The 20,730-nt window shown below is 35.8% G+C and overlaps 2 protein-coding genes across 2 annotated transcripts; one reads left to right on the plus strand and one right to left on the minus strand.

The window, feature by feature from the left end:
- The first annotated feature begins 9,279 nt into the window (after positions 1–9,279).
- Positions 9,280–14,491, plus strand: LOC145218239 (CUB and zona pellucida-like domain-containing protein 1). The gene is made up of 12 exons (XM_080085641.1): positions 9,280–9,315; positions 9,399–9,549; positions 9,880–10,055; positions 10,340–10,478; positions 10,979–11,024; positions 11,332–11,497; positions 11,690–11,847; positions 12,275–12,446; positions 12,574–12,644; positions 12,761–12,950; positions 13,407–13,491; positions 14,053–14,491. Exons 1-12 carry the CDS (start codon positions 9,280–9,282, stop codon positions 14,196–14,198), a joined length of 1,536 nt encoding a protein of 511 aa, XP_079941767.1. The 3' UTR covers positions 14,199–14,491.
- Positions 14,492–17,695: 3,204 nt separating this feature from the next.
- On the minus strand, positions 17,696–20,009 carry LOC145218240 (uncharacterized). The gene is made up of 6 exons (XM_080085642.1): positions 19,804–20,009; positions 19,608–19,705; positions 19,272–19,335; positions 18,938–18,943; positions 18,369–18,424; positions 17,696–17,806 (listed from the first exon to the last, which is right to left on the minus strand). The coding sequence occupies exons 1-6, from the start codon at positions 19,874–19,876 to the stop codon at positions 17,696–17,698; spliced, it is 408 nt and encodes a 135-aa protein (XP_079941768.1). The 5' UTR covers positions 19,877–20,009.
- Between the last annotated feature and the right edge of the window lie 721 nt (positions 20,010–20,730).

The raw sequence follows: 20,730 nt of genomic DNA on the forward strand, positions 1-20,730 counted from the left end.
TCTAATATTTATTTTTGTAACTTCATGGCCTGTGACATAAAAGCACCCAAAAATCATTCTACTAAAAACCATAGATTCTTTGCTAAGGGTTTTACTACTTAGTGATTTTACCTGTTCAGACGAGCTGGACGATGATCGCTTGAATTAAAAAAATATATAATTAAAAATACGGTTATGTCATGTTTGCCCTGTGTGTTATCGTAACATGTATTAAAATTAGATGGCGGTGTGGTTGTATGTATTTGGAGTTACTGCTCTGCTAAAATAGGTTAACATTAATTTAAACTTAAATTAGTATACAAAGCGTAAGAGTGAATTCACGCTTGATAGGCTAACTAGAAACGTTACAGTGGTTCTTTTACTTACCGATGAGTGAGGGTGCAACTCATGCTGTTCCTAAATAGAACAAAAAACGATGTCATTTCAATTCAACCTGCTCCTGAAAGGAAACATAGAAAAAAATCGATCTTAGGGCTTTTTTATCACAAAACGTAAACGGTTTATCTTCTTTCTACGTTTCAACTCCCCTTGAAACATAAACATAAAGCGGTGTTAGGGCATATAACAACTTGTTGACCTCGGCGGTTTTGTGAAGGTCAGCAAATAAAACTAGTGACCAAATACACAGCAAACAGTAACATAACACGGGACAAAACGAATTCGATAAGAATCTGCATTTCATGCAAAGAAAAGTTGTTTTTTGCCCCAAATTATTTTTCAAATGTATTGCATTTCAACGCAGAATGTATAGTTACTTACCCTGTGACGTTTCAACTCCATCTGAAAGAATCAAAACATGGTGTAACAGCATTTACTACAAAGTTTCGTTAATCTTTAAAGCAAAAATTTGCTATCCATCATAGCCAAGTGTAGCATTATGAAATGTTGTAAGGGCCTATGTGCTAAATATTTTACAAAGAACAAAACTAGGGTAAATTATCATGTCATATTGTTTCACATGTTGACATTTGTAATTCAGTCTTAACTTGTGGTGAAGAAAAAATAACTCATAAAAGAAAAGAAGGCCAAAACGAATAAGATTGAAACCACCTTGTTTTTATGAATCAAACGTTCCAGATTCATACTGACAAACGGAATGATGCAAGTAATGGGGCTCGATGAAATACAAAATCTTTGTTTGACTTAAAGTCACCCTCAATAGTGTGGCATTTTTAACACGGGACTTAAATATTTTACTTACCTTTCTTTTACGTTCCAACTCAATCTTCTGAAAGGAACAAAACCCGGTGAAATGCATTTATTACAATATATTGCCCTAAGCGGCTTTCAAAGATCAGTAAAGTAGAATTAGTGACTAAAAACACAGCAAGGGCCGATAACCTTATATTAACTTCAACTATATTGGTATAAAATTCCAAAGAAATAACTAAACAAACAATGGTTTTGACAAAAAGCAACTCCTCAAAATTATGTTACCATGGATGGTTGTGATGCCGGTAAAGAGGCTGATCCGGAAACATTCTAAAATTTAAATGTAAATGCTAAAAGCATTTTTTTAGAATAACTTGCTCAGAAATTGTGTTCCCTAAACACCATCGCCCAAAGTTAACCAAAAATGGTAAAAAAATAAAAAAATACACACGATAAGCTGGGATTCTTGGTTCCACAAACTTGTTTGTTGGTTTATGTTACAGCAATGTAATTTATACAACAAAGGTTCTCTCAGTCTAAAGTTTTATTTGTTGCTTATATCATATTTTTTGTTAAAATCCACTCAAGTTTTGGAAGGATATTTTCTTTTAGAAAATACAAGTTATAAATTGCAAATTCAACAATTTTCCATTTAATACGTGTCATGAAGATGTAATAAAAACGGGGAAACTAGAATTGTAACTAATATATTTTAGTAGCCTACCGTTTTTTCTTCGATAAATTCGCCGCTTGTACTTGAAGTGTGGATTGGCTGTTCCACTATGTTATCTTTCAAAGTTATGGTTACCTTTGCTTTTTCCGCTAAATCAGATGAAAAAAGAGTATATTCTTAAAAATACCACTGCTTACACAAAAAATACCAAACTTGTCTTTAAATTGTAACTCAATCCTTTATTATTTTGTTTGTAACCTACATTTATTTGAAAAATCCAGGCCTACAAAATAACACAAAACTTAAATAGGTGTTGTGTTTAAATTATTCTTTGAAAGTTAGACATTATATTTCAACTCTCACGCAAATTTATTAATTATAACAATTATTAATTTGCTTTGCAATACCTCATCACCACGAGAGCAAAACTTGTTGGTTCTAATCCCACCACACTTGTGTTTTGCGTATCAATTAAAAACATCAATCTAACTTATTGGAAACCTGGCGACACGAACCGATTAAGTTTGTCATTATCCTTCTTCTATATATCACGAACAACATAAACAAAAACTGACCTTTTTTTGTTGGTTCCCCCATATACGTGGAAGGTTCTCTTTTGCAATGGTTTAAAACACATGCACCTAAAATTGATGCAAACAGAAGATTCTATCCAATATATTGTAAAACAGACTAAGTAAAGTAAATACAAAGACGCAGATTTGGGTTTTTTACATAATCGGAGAATAAATGATGTCACCAATACGATGTAGGCTATTGAGCTTTTATAGTTGACAGGTTGAAAAATAAAACTTAAAATCTGAAAGCTAAACAAGTTACACGGATGTTTTGATTCTTCAAAATCTATTTAGCTTATTGTCATGTCGAGCCACATCTATGTTGTAACAAGCAAAGCTGTAGTATTTGGTCAGCATTATTTTTGACATGAAATTAGAACAAACACTGAGCGGTAAGTAAAGGTCTAATAACAAATGGTTCGGGCGTACAAACATATGATCAAAATGTATTTAACATGTAACATTTGTTTCAAGCTTAGTTCTTACGAGGCTGGTTTCGTTTGATAGGTAAATTGCACCATTTAAATGCACTTAATTACAATATTCAAACACACACAAAAAACACAACATGCAATCACAACAATGTTATAAAACCAAAACTTTAAGGCAAGTAACGTACCCTCACTTATTTGTGCCAAATAAACCAACTTTTAAAATCAGAAATCCACACACAACCATAACACAAACCGTTTTGCGCAGGTTCAAGCTGCTTGATAGGCAGAAAGCAATCGGTAGGCGATCGTTCGTTCATTTCTACGGGATATGAGCGCCGGAATCAGTCAAGCGCGAAACCAGAGAGCAAAAATGAAACAAATAGTCTTACGCAGGTTTGAGCGAACGCGATATGCTCAGTGCAAACGGGCTGTCAGGACTCGTTCACGCAAAACCTCATCTCAGTGGGGCACATGAGGTTTTGCGGTTTCCGTTAAAAGCCTTAGGTTACCAAACGCTGGTCTGTTGCCTAATACAAAGGAAATCGGTCATATTTTCAGTAATATTTTCCAGGCATCAAAATTTTTTATGAATTTTTTTCATATCAGAGATACATGCTTTTGTCATCCGATTGATTACTTTTGTAAAAGCACAACTCAAATCTTATAAAGAAACAACGGGTACCCGACTACGTCACACACATAATGACGTCACTATGACGTCATCATAGAATTATACAGACCTTCCAAAAAACGCCAATTTGTGAAATATACATCGTAGCGTACTCAAACTTTACACATGACGTCATCATACCTTCTGATGACGTCATACCAGAAATGACGTCAATCGCACATCATTAACACAACTTTTTTACATCTTAAACTAAGTTAACTCTGTGATGCTACCAATGCAAATACAACGTAGCGCCTCTGTGGTAAAACAGGAGTTAGGTACAGTCCCGCAAAAATACTTAAAATGGCGATGATGAATGAGTGCATGTTACGACCCTAGTTTGCCAAGATAATTAAGATGGCTATTTAACCTAGACCGTACGTGAGTTCTGTTTAATGTGTTCCCTAACCTGACATGGCTCAGAGTCTGACAAAATCTCACTCTTGTTTGGGTTAATAAGACAAGGTTGTTATTATGTAAAAGTATCCACAACTGTTAACAAATATACAACTGAGAGCTATTAAGACATAAGATAAACGCAAACTAAACACACATCCGAACACACAATCATGTCAGAACCAAACTTACACTCTACCGTACATCTACAACACAAATATATATACGCCATGGTCGAGCAATTACGCAATTTCATAGAAACATAAAGAAACATGTTGTAAGTAAGAGAAACAAGCATTACGCAAAGAGGAAGGACGAGAAAGAGAGAGTAGCTAGCAGACACGAACACTAACGCCTGAGGGCTATAACATTAACTTTGGTTGTCCAGCTAAAAGCATTGCGTGCGAACCAAAGATTGGCAACTGTATAAGAATGCGATTAAAAAGTCCATTTTGCAACGGAAAGTTCCAGAACGAAATCAGCGCTTTACCGAATTGTTTAAAACGGTTGCGAAATCCTGAGATGCATGACATAACGTGACTATTTTCGTGACCAAGTTCAAATGACGTAATCATGTAACGTTAAACACGTTACAGTGCATCCAAAGCAAGAAACCGTGCATGGAAATGCCTGTTTATATGGTTACACCCGCGTGTGATCATACTGACCCAATTACAAGTCACCAACAGCCGTAAATCAAATGAAAAATAATATGTCGAGATGTGAATTGTAATGCCCAAATATAACATTGTAAACATTGGATCAGGTTCGATGGAAAAGGCAATTTTTTACAAAGCGACAATCCCGATATCTATGTAAAGATCGATTCCTCCTCTCAACCTTGCAGCCCTTACTTTGCCCAACCAAGTACGTGCGCCATCCAGCGATTGTTTAAACAAAGGAAGTTTTTATCGCATTGTGACGTCACAACGGATTATGGTAAAACTATGGGACCGCGTTCGATGGAAAGAGTAATACTTCTTGATAGTTCATGCAAAATTTCGAATTAGTACCTTGAAAGGTTTGTTGTTAATAGCTGCCCCAACGGTGGCATTTCCAAGCCACGCAAGCGCTGACTTTAACAGCGTAAAAGGCCTATGCTTGCACCATGTGTACTTTCTTGGCCAGAAATTTTGCGTACCTTCTACTGGTTTTTCGGCTGGCAACATTGAATGTTTTTTAACCTAGGAACCGTCTTATAAATTTTTATGTCAGATTGTGTTTTGTAAAACATTGCGCAACTTTTTGTGTTTGAATCTAAAATGCCTTGTTTGTTTGTTTATTGTTTTTTGTTTAAAAACCCGTTGGGCGGGCAACGTCTAAATGCGTTTTGTCACGATGGTTTGTAAAAAAGCTGCCTGTGTGACCGGAGCAGGTTTAGATCCCATTGGATTTTGAACACAAGTCGATTTGGTTACTATTCGGCCAAATTAAACGTATATTTGCTTGATTTGATTTCTGACGTCGCACTTTAGTCTCTTTTTATTTTGGGAAAATCAAAGTTGCTTGCGAAAACTAAAAAAGGTTAACAACTGGATAATATTGTTTCGAGGTTACGAAACCCATGACATGCTGATATTTTTGTCTTCGCCTTGTTGCAATAAAAATATTCAGAACCAGGTCGATTATGTATTAAGACGCTTGCTGACTTGTCATTGCGCAATGTAAATAGTAGTTTAACATTATTATTGGGCAGCACCAACATTTAAGAACGGGTTCTGGTAACAAATGCTCTCGCATACTTATGCATATTTATTGCAGACACTCCAGGAGACAAAGATGAAGTAAATGAAGCAGCTGACAACATCTTCCACCTTGTGATGTTTGTTCCTGTGGCTACTGTAATTATCGCAGCTGGTTACCTTGTATGGGGCAAAATGGCCCAAGATGTAAAATCTAAACAAATTATCCTGCAGATAACATTTCACAATAACTTTCCGCAAATTGCATTGTAGTGATTCTCACGAGATAAAATCGCTTTAAATTTTCCCCAAAACAACAAACTAGGCAGCGATTTATTCCCAAATTCGGTTTCAAAAGAGGCTTCAAAAACTAGTCACTACGGTACATTTTATATTTTTTCGTGCTTTATTTTTATTAGAAAATTTCCTCGTCAAAGTTTGTTTGTTTCAATGACTGTAGAACAATACAATCGGATGCAATTGATACTGTGTGTGCATTGGTTATACGGACACCAAAGTCACATTTTTGCTTTTCACGTTTCAATTAGCCATTTTGGAGTAGCATGTATCTCTTAATCAAATTGTGAGAGGAACTACTACGAAGTTTGTAACATTATAAGCAAATGGCTGTTTTTTTAATAGTTGCTACATTTGAATGATTCATAGGAACCACTAAGTAAAACTAGAATGGAAGTTTAGAAATGGCAGTCACAGCCAGAATAAAGTTTTATGGTCAAAACATTTACTGGTTAAGTATTAAACAAGTTTTTGGATGTCGAGAGGAAATAATCTTAACAAGCTTATTTGTGGTGGATTTGGTTTGCAAGTTGGGATTGTTTCTTATGGTGACTGAATACGATTTTATTTTTAACTTAATGCCTCCACCTAGTGTATTGATTGTTTCCAACGTTACATTTAGTTTCGGATACAAACCAACCTACGACAAACATGTATAATCTGTTGAATCAAATCTTCACAAACAAATACACATTTTACATATTTATGTTTCAAAGAAAATCCATGAGTTTCGTTGCTCTATTAGTCTGATATTTTTACGGTTTAGATTTGGTTGGTCTTATCTATTTTAACATTTTTATTCATTAAATGTTTTGACCAGTGGAAACACATATGTTTATATTTAACTGTAATTGTTTAATAATTTGGATTTCACCTTATTTTTTATTATGGCACCTTTAAAACGTACCGCTAGTTTGCCATATTTATTAACTACTGTCACGCACCAATGATTTTGACATCGACGAGTCGCGCCTGCACATTTGTAATTGTCCGGTGAGGTCATGTGAGTTTTGTGCTGCCATGTTTCGTGCTATATTTAGGGTAGTTCTTGCCTGGGCCTTATGGTGTTTAGAGCGTTCGCATTGTAGCTGCAAAACATGGCGGTGTTGTGTTGCAACTTATTGAAACTTTGGAGATAGCCAACGTCCTTTCAGTTTTATATTTATTATTTCTATTAAACTTACATTAGTTGTTCAGTGTGAACATTACACCTTTGTCTTTAGCAGTCAGCCGTCAGTGCAGGAGAAATCTATTAAGTTAAAGGCGGTGATCCGCTATAATAGTGGATAGGGTTGGGTAAGCTTACTCTGTTCAGTCAAAGTTAACCACCTCGCCTTTCCCTCAAATCCTAGGCCAAATCCGGGTTCACCTAACTAATTTCGGTTACAATTATACCGATTTTTAATATTTTTACCTGAATCAAATGGTGTGTCGGTGGCGTTGTAAATGACCAAAATGTTTGCTTGTGCTGGGAAAGTCTCTGACATGTTCGACCGAACGTCAATTCACCAGTTTGATTGCTTCCTCTTGTATTTGAGCTGTAACTGTGTCGTCATTGGCGTCGCTTTGCAAGTAGGCGCTTGATAAATAAATGTGAGGCAATATTGAGAAGTTTCAGGTTTCCAACTGGAGTGCCGCTATACCCTAATGCAGGGGTTCCCAACCTTTTTACGATCTCATACCAAATGACGCTCTCTACTGCCACGCGTACCACTTCCTGCAGAACAACTAATTGGCTCGACATATATTTAATTGAGAATAATAATATTGGCCTACTAAACACTAAAGCACCACAACCAAATTTAACGAGATTTTTGTGTTTGTTTACTGTCTACCAATTGGTCGATGCGCGGTGTAAATTTGCTAACAGCGCATCGAAAGTCATTTCCGGGCGCACCCAGTTTTTGTGAAAAAAACGGAAGCTACTGGCGTACCACCTGAAAAACCTTCGCGTACCACAGGTTGGGAACCCCTGCCCTAATGTGACATGTTTGTTGCAGAGGGTGCAGATTTCAGGTACTTAGTGATATTGCTGTTAATTATATCTCCAAAGTAAAAATGTCAAGTCGACTATTAAAAGCGGCACTTTTTGTGAGCGCTCTGAGTATGCTCCTCCGAGGTTAGTGACTTTATTGATTTTTGTTGTGATTTCAACTTAAGTGGTATGCATGATAAGTCAAATTCTGGCAGTACGACAACATTAAGCTTTGCTGTGCGTTTTTCTGGAGGACCACGAGTACAAGCTCAGTAGAAACGACCAAAACAGTGGTCGGCAACCGCCGGTACGCGACGAGTTCGTTATCAGGCTGTATAATCTTTAAGGTTTTAAATGGTCTAAAACATTTTGTCCATGTATCCCGGGGAATACAAACTAATTTAGGTTTTTTCATTGCCAAATATTTGTAGTTTTTTTTAAGACCGGTCCGCGATAAAACTTTAGTTTCAAAAACGGTCTGCAGTAGAGAAAAGGTTGCCGACACCTGCTCCAAAAGACATTAATGTTGTGTTGCAAATATCACGGATGTTATATAAAGGGAGCTATGGGTCCCGAGGGTTACTTAAAGGGGTAATCGATCTATAAAAGGCTGGGAATCACTGTTCTAGTATTGAGAAATCAGAGAGAGTAACACGAGGACAAAAATTCAGGCCCCACATTGATTAGATATAGTTTAGTATTTAAAAAAATATTTCCTACTTTAGTATTAATGCGACATCTTTAGGCGAGCATTCTTCTTGGCTAATACGTATATATCAAGGGAAATATTGGTTGTGGCCAGGAGAAGTCCTGCAAAGCATCGTTTTCAACTTGATATAGATTTTCGTTTTTTTTTAGTATCCTATAATGCCGCTTTTCGTATTTTTTGCAGCTGAAACTGCTTCCTAGCATAATAAACAGAGTGGCAATATCCATCGTTGCGCCTTTTTTAATTTTTATGTATTTTTTGCACACCAACCAAGTAACATCCCACAAACCCTTTATGTCATACAACAATACCTGGTCATACGGCACAAGGGGAGACTGTCCGTTATATTGTCGAACATTCAAAGATATATTTTCGTAAATTGAAAACTTTGGAATATGTAGGCTTAAACAAGTAAATTGGGCGAAAATACGCCATGGTGGCGAACAGGCTTGTATGAGAGCTAAAGCTTGTTAAACAGCATGTTATACTGTTTTACTTAAAATGGTGCTTGTATCATTTAGTTTCCGACACACTGTGTGCAGTGGAGAATGTAAGCGGTGCTCATTATTATACAACAATTGCCCCTAACTGTAACACATGGGCCCGACGATTTGTTTCAACTGGAGATTCTTCTCGGTTAATTGCACATTTCCGTTTGGGACAGCTTGCTGCAAACAACTTTTGCAAGGTAAAACTTTACGAACTTAGTCCTTGAAATGAGCCTAATTCGAAATTCGTCCGTTCGTTTCCGCGTAGGTTCGAATTTCATTTCTTTCAGTTAGATTTTAAATACTTTCCTAACCTTATGCGCAAATCGTGAACAAAAAACATCTAGATTTACGAGGGATCCGACGACCAAGGTAAATTAGCTGGAACGTTGGAAGGTGGAGGCTTATCTTTTCCAGTTATCGTTGAAAGTTCGTCTGCTTATATATCTTGTGTCACAGACCTCACATCGGAATCTGTGTCGTTTTGTCTACAACCATGTAAGTCAGGCTTACGATTCATTTAAAACCGAAACTTAAAGCATATATTGTAGATGAAACATGTTTTCGGGTCGATATCAGGAACAAATAAAATGATGTCAAATCTATTATTTTGCAGACATTGAAAAAAATAATAATTTGCAAACATAGTTTTAATGTAAAAAAATCGCAGTTGATGAGCACTTTTTAAACAGTGGTGATATTCCATTGCTTATCGGATCGACAACTACACATAAGTCACAGAAAATCGACAACACGATGGTCAAAACAATTGCTTGGAACTATTTTACCAGCTGTGTTGTCTCAAGCTAAACTTTTTGTGTTTTATAGTTACTTCGTGCGGGGAAGATGTTGCTGATATACCGTACAATTTACTATCTCCGATGTTTCCTGGTAACTACCCCAACCTTGCTGGTTGTATTTGGAGACTTCAAATGAATTGCAGCACAACCTTATTGTTCCAATTTTCCTCATTTGACACTGAAACCAACTACGACATTCTATACGTAAGTGTCTTAACTTATAATATAACCTAAAAATGTATTTTAGAGTAACATATTTATTATAAACTGATTTTGCAGTGCGAAAAAGTTCACTTCTAATATTGAGGAAAGCAATAAATTTGTTTAAAGTGAAATCCTATTTTTGTTAAGCGCCTAACTAAATGATGAAAAACTTGCGGCTTTAAGAAGGTATGCGGCCTTTTATGACAAAAAGTGCGCCCCCCCTGCGGCATAATGTTAACATTCCTGAACATACGAAAAGTAACTAAATGGAGTATTGTTTTCAGTTCAAGAACGAAGAGGGTATTGTGGACAGATTTTCTGGGACGCTTCGATCATCTGATTACACGATGACAGCAACAAATCTTACTGTTGTGTTTTTGACCGACGGTAGCGGGCAATACAGAGGATTTAATGCGACAGTAGGTGAGGCAAATCTTCTTTCAGGCACACAATTTTGACATGCAAATAATAATAATACACTTGATCTCAGCTAGCATGGGTTGTGGTACGATGTAAAAAAACTTCAATATTTATTTTAAAAACTAAGATCTAGTCAATAAGATAACACCGAATAATTGCGACAAGTGCTATAGATTTCCTTTTGGTTTAGCTAATTACATTCTAGAGAGTTCCCCACGGGCTCTTTTGACATCAAGTTCTTATTTTTGGTTCTGTCTCACCAAATTACATCATTTTGTTAGTTCGCTGATGCCAAGCTGTACCATTTTATATGATAAAAATGCGGGGTAAATAAAATCCATTAAATTATTATCACAATATAAAAGCCATGAAATGTTTGAAATAACAAATTTAATAAAAGCAATGAAATAACAAATTTAATGCGTGGAAGTAAATTTTAATCCATAAAAAGTGGACTAGTGCTCGAACTTTATTATCACGGTTTAAGAATGCTTTTTGTGTAGAAATACAACCAACTGTTGAATGTAGGACTGCAAATTTGATCATAAGGTAGGTTAATACTTTCTTTTTGATTCTTTTGTGAAATTTATTGATAATTGTTGAAAGTAATAATCAGAAGATTGTTGAAAAAATTTGAAGTATTTCAAGCATTTTGTTGTGCTGCCTGTTTTTGTCATAAGCCTGCAATTGCTTGTTTTTCATTGATTGAGACATCTTTTACTTATCAGCAATGGGTCTTCTAATGGGATGCCGCTAGAAAAACTGCAACATAGTATAAATGTTTGGAAAATAAAAAAAATGACAGGTTGTCTAGACTTTTATAATGCCCAAAAACACGACAGTCCAATTTTCGCAGAGTAACAGCTGATCAACAGAACACATTAGATTACGAACTCGGTGACACACTTTACATCGCATTGGACAGGGAAACTCCCCTTTCTCAACTCAATAACAGCTGCAAGGTCACGGGGTCAAACCCAGTGTTTACGTTTGACATTGGCCAATGCAAAGGTGTTTTTAAGGTAAAATTGGATTTTGTTCTGAACTCATAGACTATATGTCCTTATTATTTTTTTAGACAACATTATTCGTTAGAAGTAATAAACATTGCATGGCTAGGGGTAATAATAAAGTGCAATAAGCTTTTTATTGCTGCATAATAAAAATGAAATACCAATTTTGAAATATAATGTAATTTTCGTGCTCTTATACAGAATGAAAACGGTATGGTGTCGGTGTCTTTCCTGATCTGGAGGTTTCTAGCTCCATCCCCTGCAGTGATCCAGCGTGACGTTCAAAACAAGCTCAATGTGACTTGTTTATTTGACGCGGACCTTCTTATCTCGTCATCCAAAATTAGTACACAAATCGGGTAAAGAGACGAAAAACAAACCATTATATAACAGCTATGGAGTGGCATTCGGCACAAGACATCATGTACAAGACACACAGTAGGCGTCATAAAACGTAACACGTAGTCTTTTGTTGACATCACTTTGAAACAAATTGACACTGGGAAAACAGAAATGTTCCATATGATACAAAACATCCAACCACACCACGAATGGCATACAGCAGTTAACACATTACACACGACACAGAACACATCAATCTACCCATGGCACAAACCACATGACACGCACGACACATTTGACATGAAATACAGTAAAAGTATACCACATCTGCCACATGTAACAAGACATGCACCCAACAGCACCTGCCGCACTATGTCTGACACGCATCACAGTTTGTCTTTCCCTTTCAATTTTTATTAATCGCAAACATTTTATTTATTGTAGATCTGCCGAAATTATTGCAAAGAAAAAAGGAAGTTTGGATGTCGACCTAAATCTCTTCAGCAACGAATATTTTACCGAAAGCTTGCCCGGAGAAGTAACTGTGTCCAACTACATTTTTGCTAAATTTAAACTAGATGGGATTTCTGTAGGCGATGATTACTTTATTGTCCAGGTGAATTGAAAACAAAATGCTTTTAGTGCAAGAAAACACTGCATTTACTAGTTTAGTTTTTAATAGTTCTGGCATCGTTGCACTGGTTTGTAAATTGAACTGTTAAAGTGGAATACCTTTCTTACAGCTGGAAACCTGTTGGGCGACACGCAGTGGAAACTCCAATAGTTTGCCGAATTATCAAATTGTACAAAGCGGGTAAGATATACTTGAATTACCTCAACATTTTTTTCTCGTTTGGGAGCTTATTTCTTCAATGATTAATTTTCCACACCTGTATTTCACTCTGTTTAACTTGGAATCGAAATATTTAGATGCGTAGTGCCACCCAGTGGAGGCGAGGCTGCCAACGCTAAGACGTTGATACGAAATTACGAATCCAACTTTGCAACTTTCAAGTTGATGAGCTTTGTGTGGACAAACTTTACCGACGCAGAACAATTTATCTATATCCACTGCGACGTGACCGTCTGTCATAATTCAACTGGACAATGCCCTGAACAGGTGAGTTGAGTTAAGTATGTTGCTTCCAAACTGGTGTGTCCTAGGTTCGCTTGCCAATACGGTATATTTTCTGACACCAGCTGCACTCATGAGATTTTACTTGTTTAATCAGTACAAAGGCCGAGTAGTCTGGCGCGTCTGACCCAAAAAGACCTAAAAAAAACTTGATCTGGATTAGTCCCCCATCCCGCCGTCTCGGGTCCGAACCACATGATAAAAACGATGTTTACTGTCCATAGCTTACATGCAAACTAAAGAGTATTTGAACCCTCTTGTTTGGTTCAGCTGATAGAGTAATAGCACGGATAATACGCGGTGCCGTGTAGGAATGCTTGGGAGACCGGCCTTTAATCGGCCTGACGCACTGTGTTTATATATATGTGTGTAATTCGGTATGACGCCTTCAATAAAACTGGTGTACAATGAAATATCAATATGAGTGTAATTGTTTTGCAGACTTGTTCTGGTAAGAAACGGCGATCTGTTGAAGACAATGGTCGCCATCAACTGCTTTCTGCAGGGCCAGTGCATATCGTTCAAGGTACCGGTTATATGCACTTGCTTGGTAACGCAATTTAAACATCATTTAATCTATATTCTAGATAATATTGCTGATACACGAGCTTTTGCTAAGCAAATTTGTAGTTCTAGCAAGCAAGTCACACCTCTTGGGGCATAATAACTTAAGTTTTCGAAATATTTTCCCCATTTATTGTACTGTGGCTTGGTGACTACTTACATAGATGTATATGTGATTAACTTGACTGGTAACATTAACAACCGCACCTTTGTTAACTGCCTTGACTTACTTCAAAAAAAGGCTATGTTTGCATCAAAAGACACATATAAATAGGTAAATAAAATTAGACAATTACCTTAAAACATATTTCATGGGTTCGAATCCCATCTCTAATTTTATTTTCTTGTATCCGTTGCTGTAACAACGAGACTGGTTCGATGGCTTCTTGCAATCTTGACATATACTGCGATTTTTATTATAGCGAACACATGACCGTTTCATGGTTGGCTACATCAATAAATAAACAATTCTTCACACATTTTGTTTTTGTTAAGCATGACTTTTTTATCGCTTATACAACAGGAGAAAGAAACGAAGCTATAGAAGGAGTTGGCAACAGCTACCAACTTGTGATGTTTGTTCTTCTGGCTGTAATTATTATAGGAGCTGGTTACATCGTATGGGGCAAACTGACCCAGGGTCGCAATGCGAGACAAAATCGCCAGTAAATGAACTTTTTATTATTCTCATCATAGCATTGTTTGTGTGCATGTAAATAACTATTTACTTTTGAAGATAAAAACAAATAACAAATTAAAGCTGTTTTTCATTTAAAAAAACGCTGTTTAAAATTTTGTAAATAAATATTATGCATCATTTCACTTAATACATGCATCATTCATAGCTAAAGTGCTGACATGAAATTAGTTGTCAAAGTATTGTTGTGTATCTGTTTAATTGTTATGTACAATATAATCACATAGGGTCAAAACTGTGTCTTTTGGCTTAGCTTATGCAATGAATCAGGAAATAACATTTTCAATTATTTTAGCGCGGTAGCCTCTGTTGAGCGTGGTTATATTCACCTTTGAATCTCATTTATGGTATTTAATTTAACACAAATTAAACCCATAACAAAATGATTTTTGTCTGGGGGTCACTAACCCTATGCCCGCTAGACTAATTCTTAAAAGAGCCGGTAGGGCACCGTTGGTAAAACCAGTCAAGTTGAGAACTAAAGCTAACCACCCGTGTTAGGAAAAGAGGGTGGGGTTTAACAGGAAAAGAAACCACCCAAAGAAACCCTGTTGGATAGTTTCAGGCGCCGAAAGAAAGGATGCAGCACAAAACACAGTGACGATATTAAACAATATGTAGTTTTACTACATTACTAAAAAATGGCACAAAAAATGCAAGCAGAAGTTTCAAAAGAGATTGGGCCCTGTTTTTGTTTGAATGAAAATCATGACATGCTAATTTGAACAAAGCCACTTTGACAATAGCACAAAACAATTTATATAAACGCATTGCTTCAACACGTTTATACTTATGTTCTGAACTGGTAGCCTTTGAACCATTTGGTTATCTTAAGGTAGCACTCGGGTTTTAAAAAATGTAAATAACACGATAGTTTTGAAAGCCTAATTTCCGTACGAATTTGAGCAATAGATAGTGTTTGTTACAAACAAGGTGTTGCATGCTTATATTTAAAGATTTCATATTATAATCTTGGCTAGTTATATTTCGATGTATATGGTCGATTCCAATTTCTTCTTTGTAATCCATTTCACACACGCAAAAATCAATATCTGCCGGTCTGGAAAATGCAGTAGGCCTGCGTTCTGAAGATTTCTGTGTTTCTTCTTCCAAGGCTTCTGTCGCCAAGTTGGTCCCCATTGTATTGATAAATGCATGGCTTGGCTCTTGATACACATTAAACATTATTCATATTTTGTTGTGATGTGTGGTTGTGTAATGCAGTAAAAACAACTATCTGATTTTTCTGTGTTTTATAGCTCTTGTTAATTCAGTACAACAGGTTTGAAGTACCTTATGTAGACCTGAAACCGCTTGTTTATTTGTTGGTCTGAACAATGTGTGGACATTTCTGATTAGCAGTAAGGAAAACCTAGACAACCAGTTGCAACCGGTACGAAACCAGCCAAATTACAACTATAATTTGCTTTAAATTTGATTATTTAAAGAAGAATATATTTTTTGACATTGCAGATTTACATGTTAGTACAAGTAGCTTTCCACCTACAATTTTTAACGTTGTATTGAAGGTGTTATCTAATGTCGCGTATAAACCAATTTAATCGTGATATTTATTCATCAACGCGGGAAACACCTTTTGTATATGGCACAGTATACTAAAAGGTCATGCATGTCTGTAGGCAATATGCTACGTTGCTTTTGAACTCACTCTTTGGTGAGCACCCTCACTCAACAATTCTGATACAAAAATTGCAACACAAACCGAAGTGTGTTGGAAATTATGCGGTATATTTATAACGTTTTCGGGTAGAATGCCAGTTTACAATACGATAAAAACGATCTCAATTTTTTTTTCGATCGAGTTATATCACGTTCTCGTACATTGTTTTGACTGATTTCACAAAACAGAAACATTTTAAGTCCTGACATTGCAGGCATTTATTACACAAATCGTATACAGCATAAGAGTTTCTGTATAACAACCACATGTTCTTGTTTATGTTGAAAGGGACAGTGTAAGTAACACATTTTGAGTGTGACACATTGCAAGATGAAGTACTAAGCCACACTAGAGCAAAGAGTACCGGAAGTCAATCGGGAAAACTTTTCTCAAAAATTCAAAGTAATAAAAATTCTGTTATTCACGATTTAATGGAGATTTATTAATTGATTGGTTAGTTTTATGCCACAGCAAATACAAGACTAGTATTTTCGATCTTTTTAAATTTGTTTCCAAAAACATTACAGAAAGCAAAATGTCGCACGTGCCGCAAAATTTTAAAACTGATCGGTATTTGGGAAACTAGGTAATGATGTAGAATCACGTTTTGTACAATTTAAAGTCTATGTGCCCAGGGTTTTTTTAAGATTTGGTTTGGGTGACCGCTAAGTAGTTTTAAGAGACCGCAAGTGTTTCATTTAAATACCAAAAACTGTAGTTGTAGTTGCAAGTCCAAATTTTGGGAAACCGCTGGAGAAAACACCTTGAAAAAACACTGCATGTGCCCTGAAATTAACGATAACGGGTAGAGCCCCGATATATTCCCTAATGCAGCTGGTTGTGGCGAATTCCTCCCCTGTTCTCATCCCTTTGCATTCGCTCTTGTGCTGGGGCTCCATTGGGGTCGAAATGGTCAAAGGCGATTCGTGCTAAAATATGAGGAAAAATTGCTTAAATGAAGAGTTTTTATATTAAACATGGTGTTTATTACCCTTGTTTTGTGGTGGTCGGTTATGTCGGTCGGATTTTACCTTGGGTAAAACCTAAAACGGAAAATGTCATCAAAGTTTTTATATTAAACGTATCCAATGTTTTTCTGAGATATTGTTGCAAAGCTATGACCACTAAAAAATCTCAATCAAAATCATTGAGTTTGCAAAACAAATATTTTTATTTGTTAAATACTGATAATAATTCAATACTTCATGAGAAAATGTAATTCTATTTCAAAAATGTTAAAGCGTTTTGTGGGGAGTAGAATTAAATTCCCAGCAAAAATAAACTGAAACATCATTTATTTTCCTACTTGATCTACGGTAGCTTAACTTTATGTGGAATGCAAATATGCTGGATAAATCAACTAACTATTGTAATGAGTTTGATATGACTGGTCAAAATAATTCAATCAGTTGTTAAACATAATAACTGATAAGAATGTATAGAAAATCTGGTCTGAATACAAGGTCAGCAAACACGAAAAACCTTAACCAGAACTGAACTGATTTGTGTTTTGCAAGAGCTATCATAAAGGGTATGTTGACACCTTCACAAAGTTTTTAACTAGACATTTTGAGTAAGTTGGTTACTAGTCTACGTTGTCACTAGTGTTCGTGTAAATTTAGAGCTACAGCATTTGCCTGTTTATGCAAATAAATAGTTTATGTAATTAATTTGTGACTTAATGAAGTCATACGTTTGTTTGTTTTGGCAGTGATATACATGCACGACAAAATGCACCACACTAATCACTAACTTTTAAACTTATTTACTTACATTAGTTTCCAAATCCTAATCCCCGAAGCAGTTCCCGTCCCACCCAAATTCACTGTCAACATCAAAATCATCTGGAAAATAAGAGTCGAGGTTCTTTGATTTTGAAGGAACCACTTTATCTTTTTTCTGACAAAAACACAAAAAAAGAATGTTTAGATCTTTTTTAAATTTTTTTTCGAACACTATCTGTTTGAAAATTTAACGGTTAACAAATTCATTTTCGAACACTATCTGTTTAAAAATTTAACGGTTAACAAAATAGACGTAAAAAGCGACATGCTTTATTTTTCAACCGTTTCGGCTAATGCTCATTTCACCATCAGTGACGTGAAGGGCCACATCAGTTACACCCGTTTATACCCACTTAAGTCACGTAAAAGAATGACAAAAAGGTGAAACAAGTGTCGCTTAAGAATAGTAGATAAACAAGATTTGGGCACTTATTTTTGTCGTTAGATCATTTTAGTTTTATAATTTGAATGCATTCTAGTCAATTCGAGAAATTCGAGAAATTCGAGAAATTCGAGAAATTCGAGAAAACTCTTCGTGTGTTTTCCAGAAAAAGGGTTATCAGAAGCGGTAACCAAATTACTAGGAACCAATCAGTTTAATTGTTACTCAATCAACCATCATCAATCGTGAATATGGTTTATTCTAATTAAATATGTCACTATCGTCAAATACCAACGTGTGATCCTCGGCTTTTGCGCTGCTGGTTTTTTTTTGAAATTATTTTCTGTTTTGCTGAAAACAGAAATGCTTCATTAAATACTGACACTTTTTGATACGTTCGTGACTAATCAAACGCAAAATTATGGATGAGATAATGACACCATACATCACGACAGCTTCACACTTTGCATAATTCAGATAAGTGGCGCAAAGAGCTGGGTTATTAATTTAACAACTAAAGAGGGATAGGATTGGGAAGTACGTTTCTTTTAAATTTTAAATTGCGAACTAACTTTTTAAGTTAGTGTTATTGAACTGGTGATGATAATGCCTTACCCCAACCAAAATAACCCTATCCGTCAGCATTTTTAGAGATATATACAATCAGAATATTTACTCATAATTACGTTTCAAGCAAGTTCAAGACGACGTACAAATATTCAAGCGGCTTTTTCCATCGCTGGAACAAGAAGTGTTTGAAAATGCAGCAGAGCACACTCCTTATGGAAACACTAGCCATGTACAAGTCTGTTAGAAAAATATGACCATGAACTCTTTATAAAGTGTCGTTTTTCTCATACTTACTTGAACCTGAACAGAAACCCACAAAATTATTACCAGTATACGTACAATGGCTCCTTAACTTTGATGTTTCCTGGTTAATGATTTTCGGATTCACTGGTACTTGTACTAGCAACAAAAAAAGCTTCTATTTTTTTGAAAAAGATATTTTTTATTACTTCTTTATATGTCTCAGAATTTATTCGCGATCGATGTTATGTTTGAAAAGCAGCTAATTTTAACTTTCTATCTTTTGTAATTTGATTTTTATCAAACAAGCCTTTTTCAACGAAACCCAGTGTGTTTGTTCAATGTACGCAAATAGACAAAAAATCTACGAGCCTGAATTTAATATTACCTGTGTATTGTGGCGGTGAGGACATGCTGTATTCATTTTCACCGTATTTGACATTGCATGAAACCTAGATGACAAATCATTTTTTTAACGTTTTACTTTTATGTTTGATTGCTAAATACAAATTAAAGGAGAAAGACAAATTTTCTCTTAAAATTTCTTTGCATTTTTTACTACAAAGAGCTTTCTTACCCATGAATGATTGTTTTGGTAATTTAATAAGCAACGTAGGTCCTCGCAGTATTGAATTTTACTTGTTTATTATTATACGTGGTGGTGGAATGAAAACAAATGAAGCATAATTGTTAATTAATAGTGTCATTATTTTAATTTCTTTACCGGTTTTACTTCAACACTTTCGGTACCAGCATTCGGAATGTTGATTGGTTGTTCCACTGTTTGATCTTTTAAAGTTAATTTCACCGTTTTCTTTTTCGCTATATTACAAAAAAAGTTTACTTTTTAATGCTTACATTAACCAATGTTTTGCTTTTCAATAAACAACTTTAGATCATATAAAATGTGGAAAACTGACCTTTTTTAGTTGATCCCTTCATATTTTCCGAAGCTTCTTCTGTTTGTGATCGTTTTGAAACACGTGCATCCATAATTTAGGCAACAGACTGAGCAATGTGAATACTAACACGCAATCAATGACTTTGCCGGTTTAATGTTGACTACTTAGGTTTTGTAGTTGACAGGTTGAAAAATAAAAATGTCTAAAAAGCTAAGACGGTCTTGGAACACTGCAGCACAAGAAATTTAATTAAAATTAACCTTTTTCGGACCAATGATTTTGGACACAAATCAGGACCGTGTCAGTCTCTTATTTCGCGAATGCCTTTGCACTCAGAAACATGATCCGGGGCTTAACGTCGACACAGGGTCTTTGCGTCTATGAAACAACTAAGCCTTACCTCCCGTCATCAACACTTGTTTAATCGTCGATTTTAACTATTTTTAAAAATGTAAAAACGCAATAAAATTCTGGACCGAAACTCGCAGAAAAACTGATAACAAAGTTACTAAATTGACTTGAGCCAAATCCACAAACAACCTTTTAACCGTAAAGTTCTTACAGAAAACGCTTTACACATTGTAAGCACAAGAGCTGAACTGACGCACAGCGCAGAAAAACACAATTGGTCGCCGACATGTTACACATCAGCACGTCCAAACGTTTAATATCGTGGGTGCGTACGGGACGTAATTTGATCGTTGAAACGAAAGCTTTTGTTTGGAGCTGTTCCAAAACATTTTTCTGATGCCAGACGAAACGCTCTCTTTTAATTCATAACTGTTAGGCAGAGCAACGGCTTGAAACACTATACAGGAGATTAAAAGCAATTTAATTAAAATTAAGCCCGTGTCAGGCTCTTATTTCTCTCAGCGTCTATGTCTTTGCGTCTGCTCATCACCTGACCCATTTTCCTGTGCTTATCGTTTCGTTAGACCTACTTGT

Source organism: Phallusia mammillata, chromosome 3, assembly GCF_965637545.1.
Source record: "Phallusia mammillata chromosome 3, kaPhaMamm4.hap1.1, whole genome shotgun sequence".
Lineage (NCBI taxonomy): Eukaryota > Metazoa > Chordata > Ascidiacea > Phlebobranchia > Ascidiidae > Phallusia > Phallusia mammillata.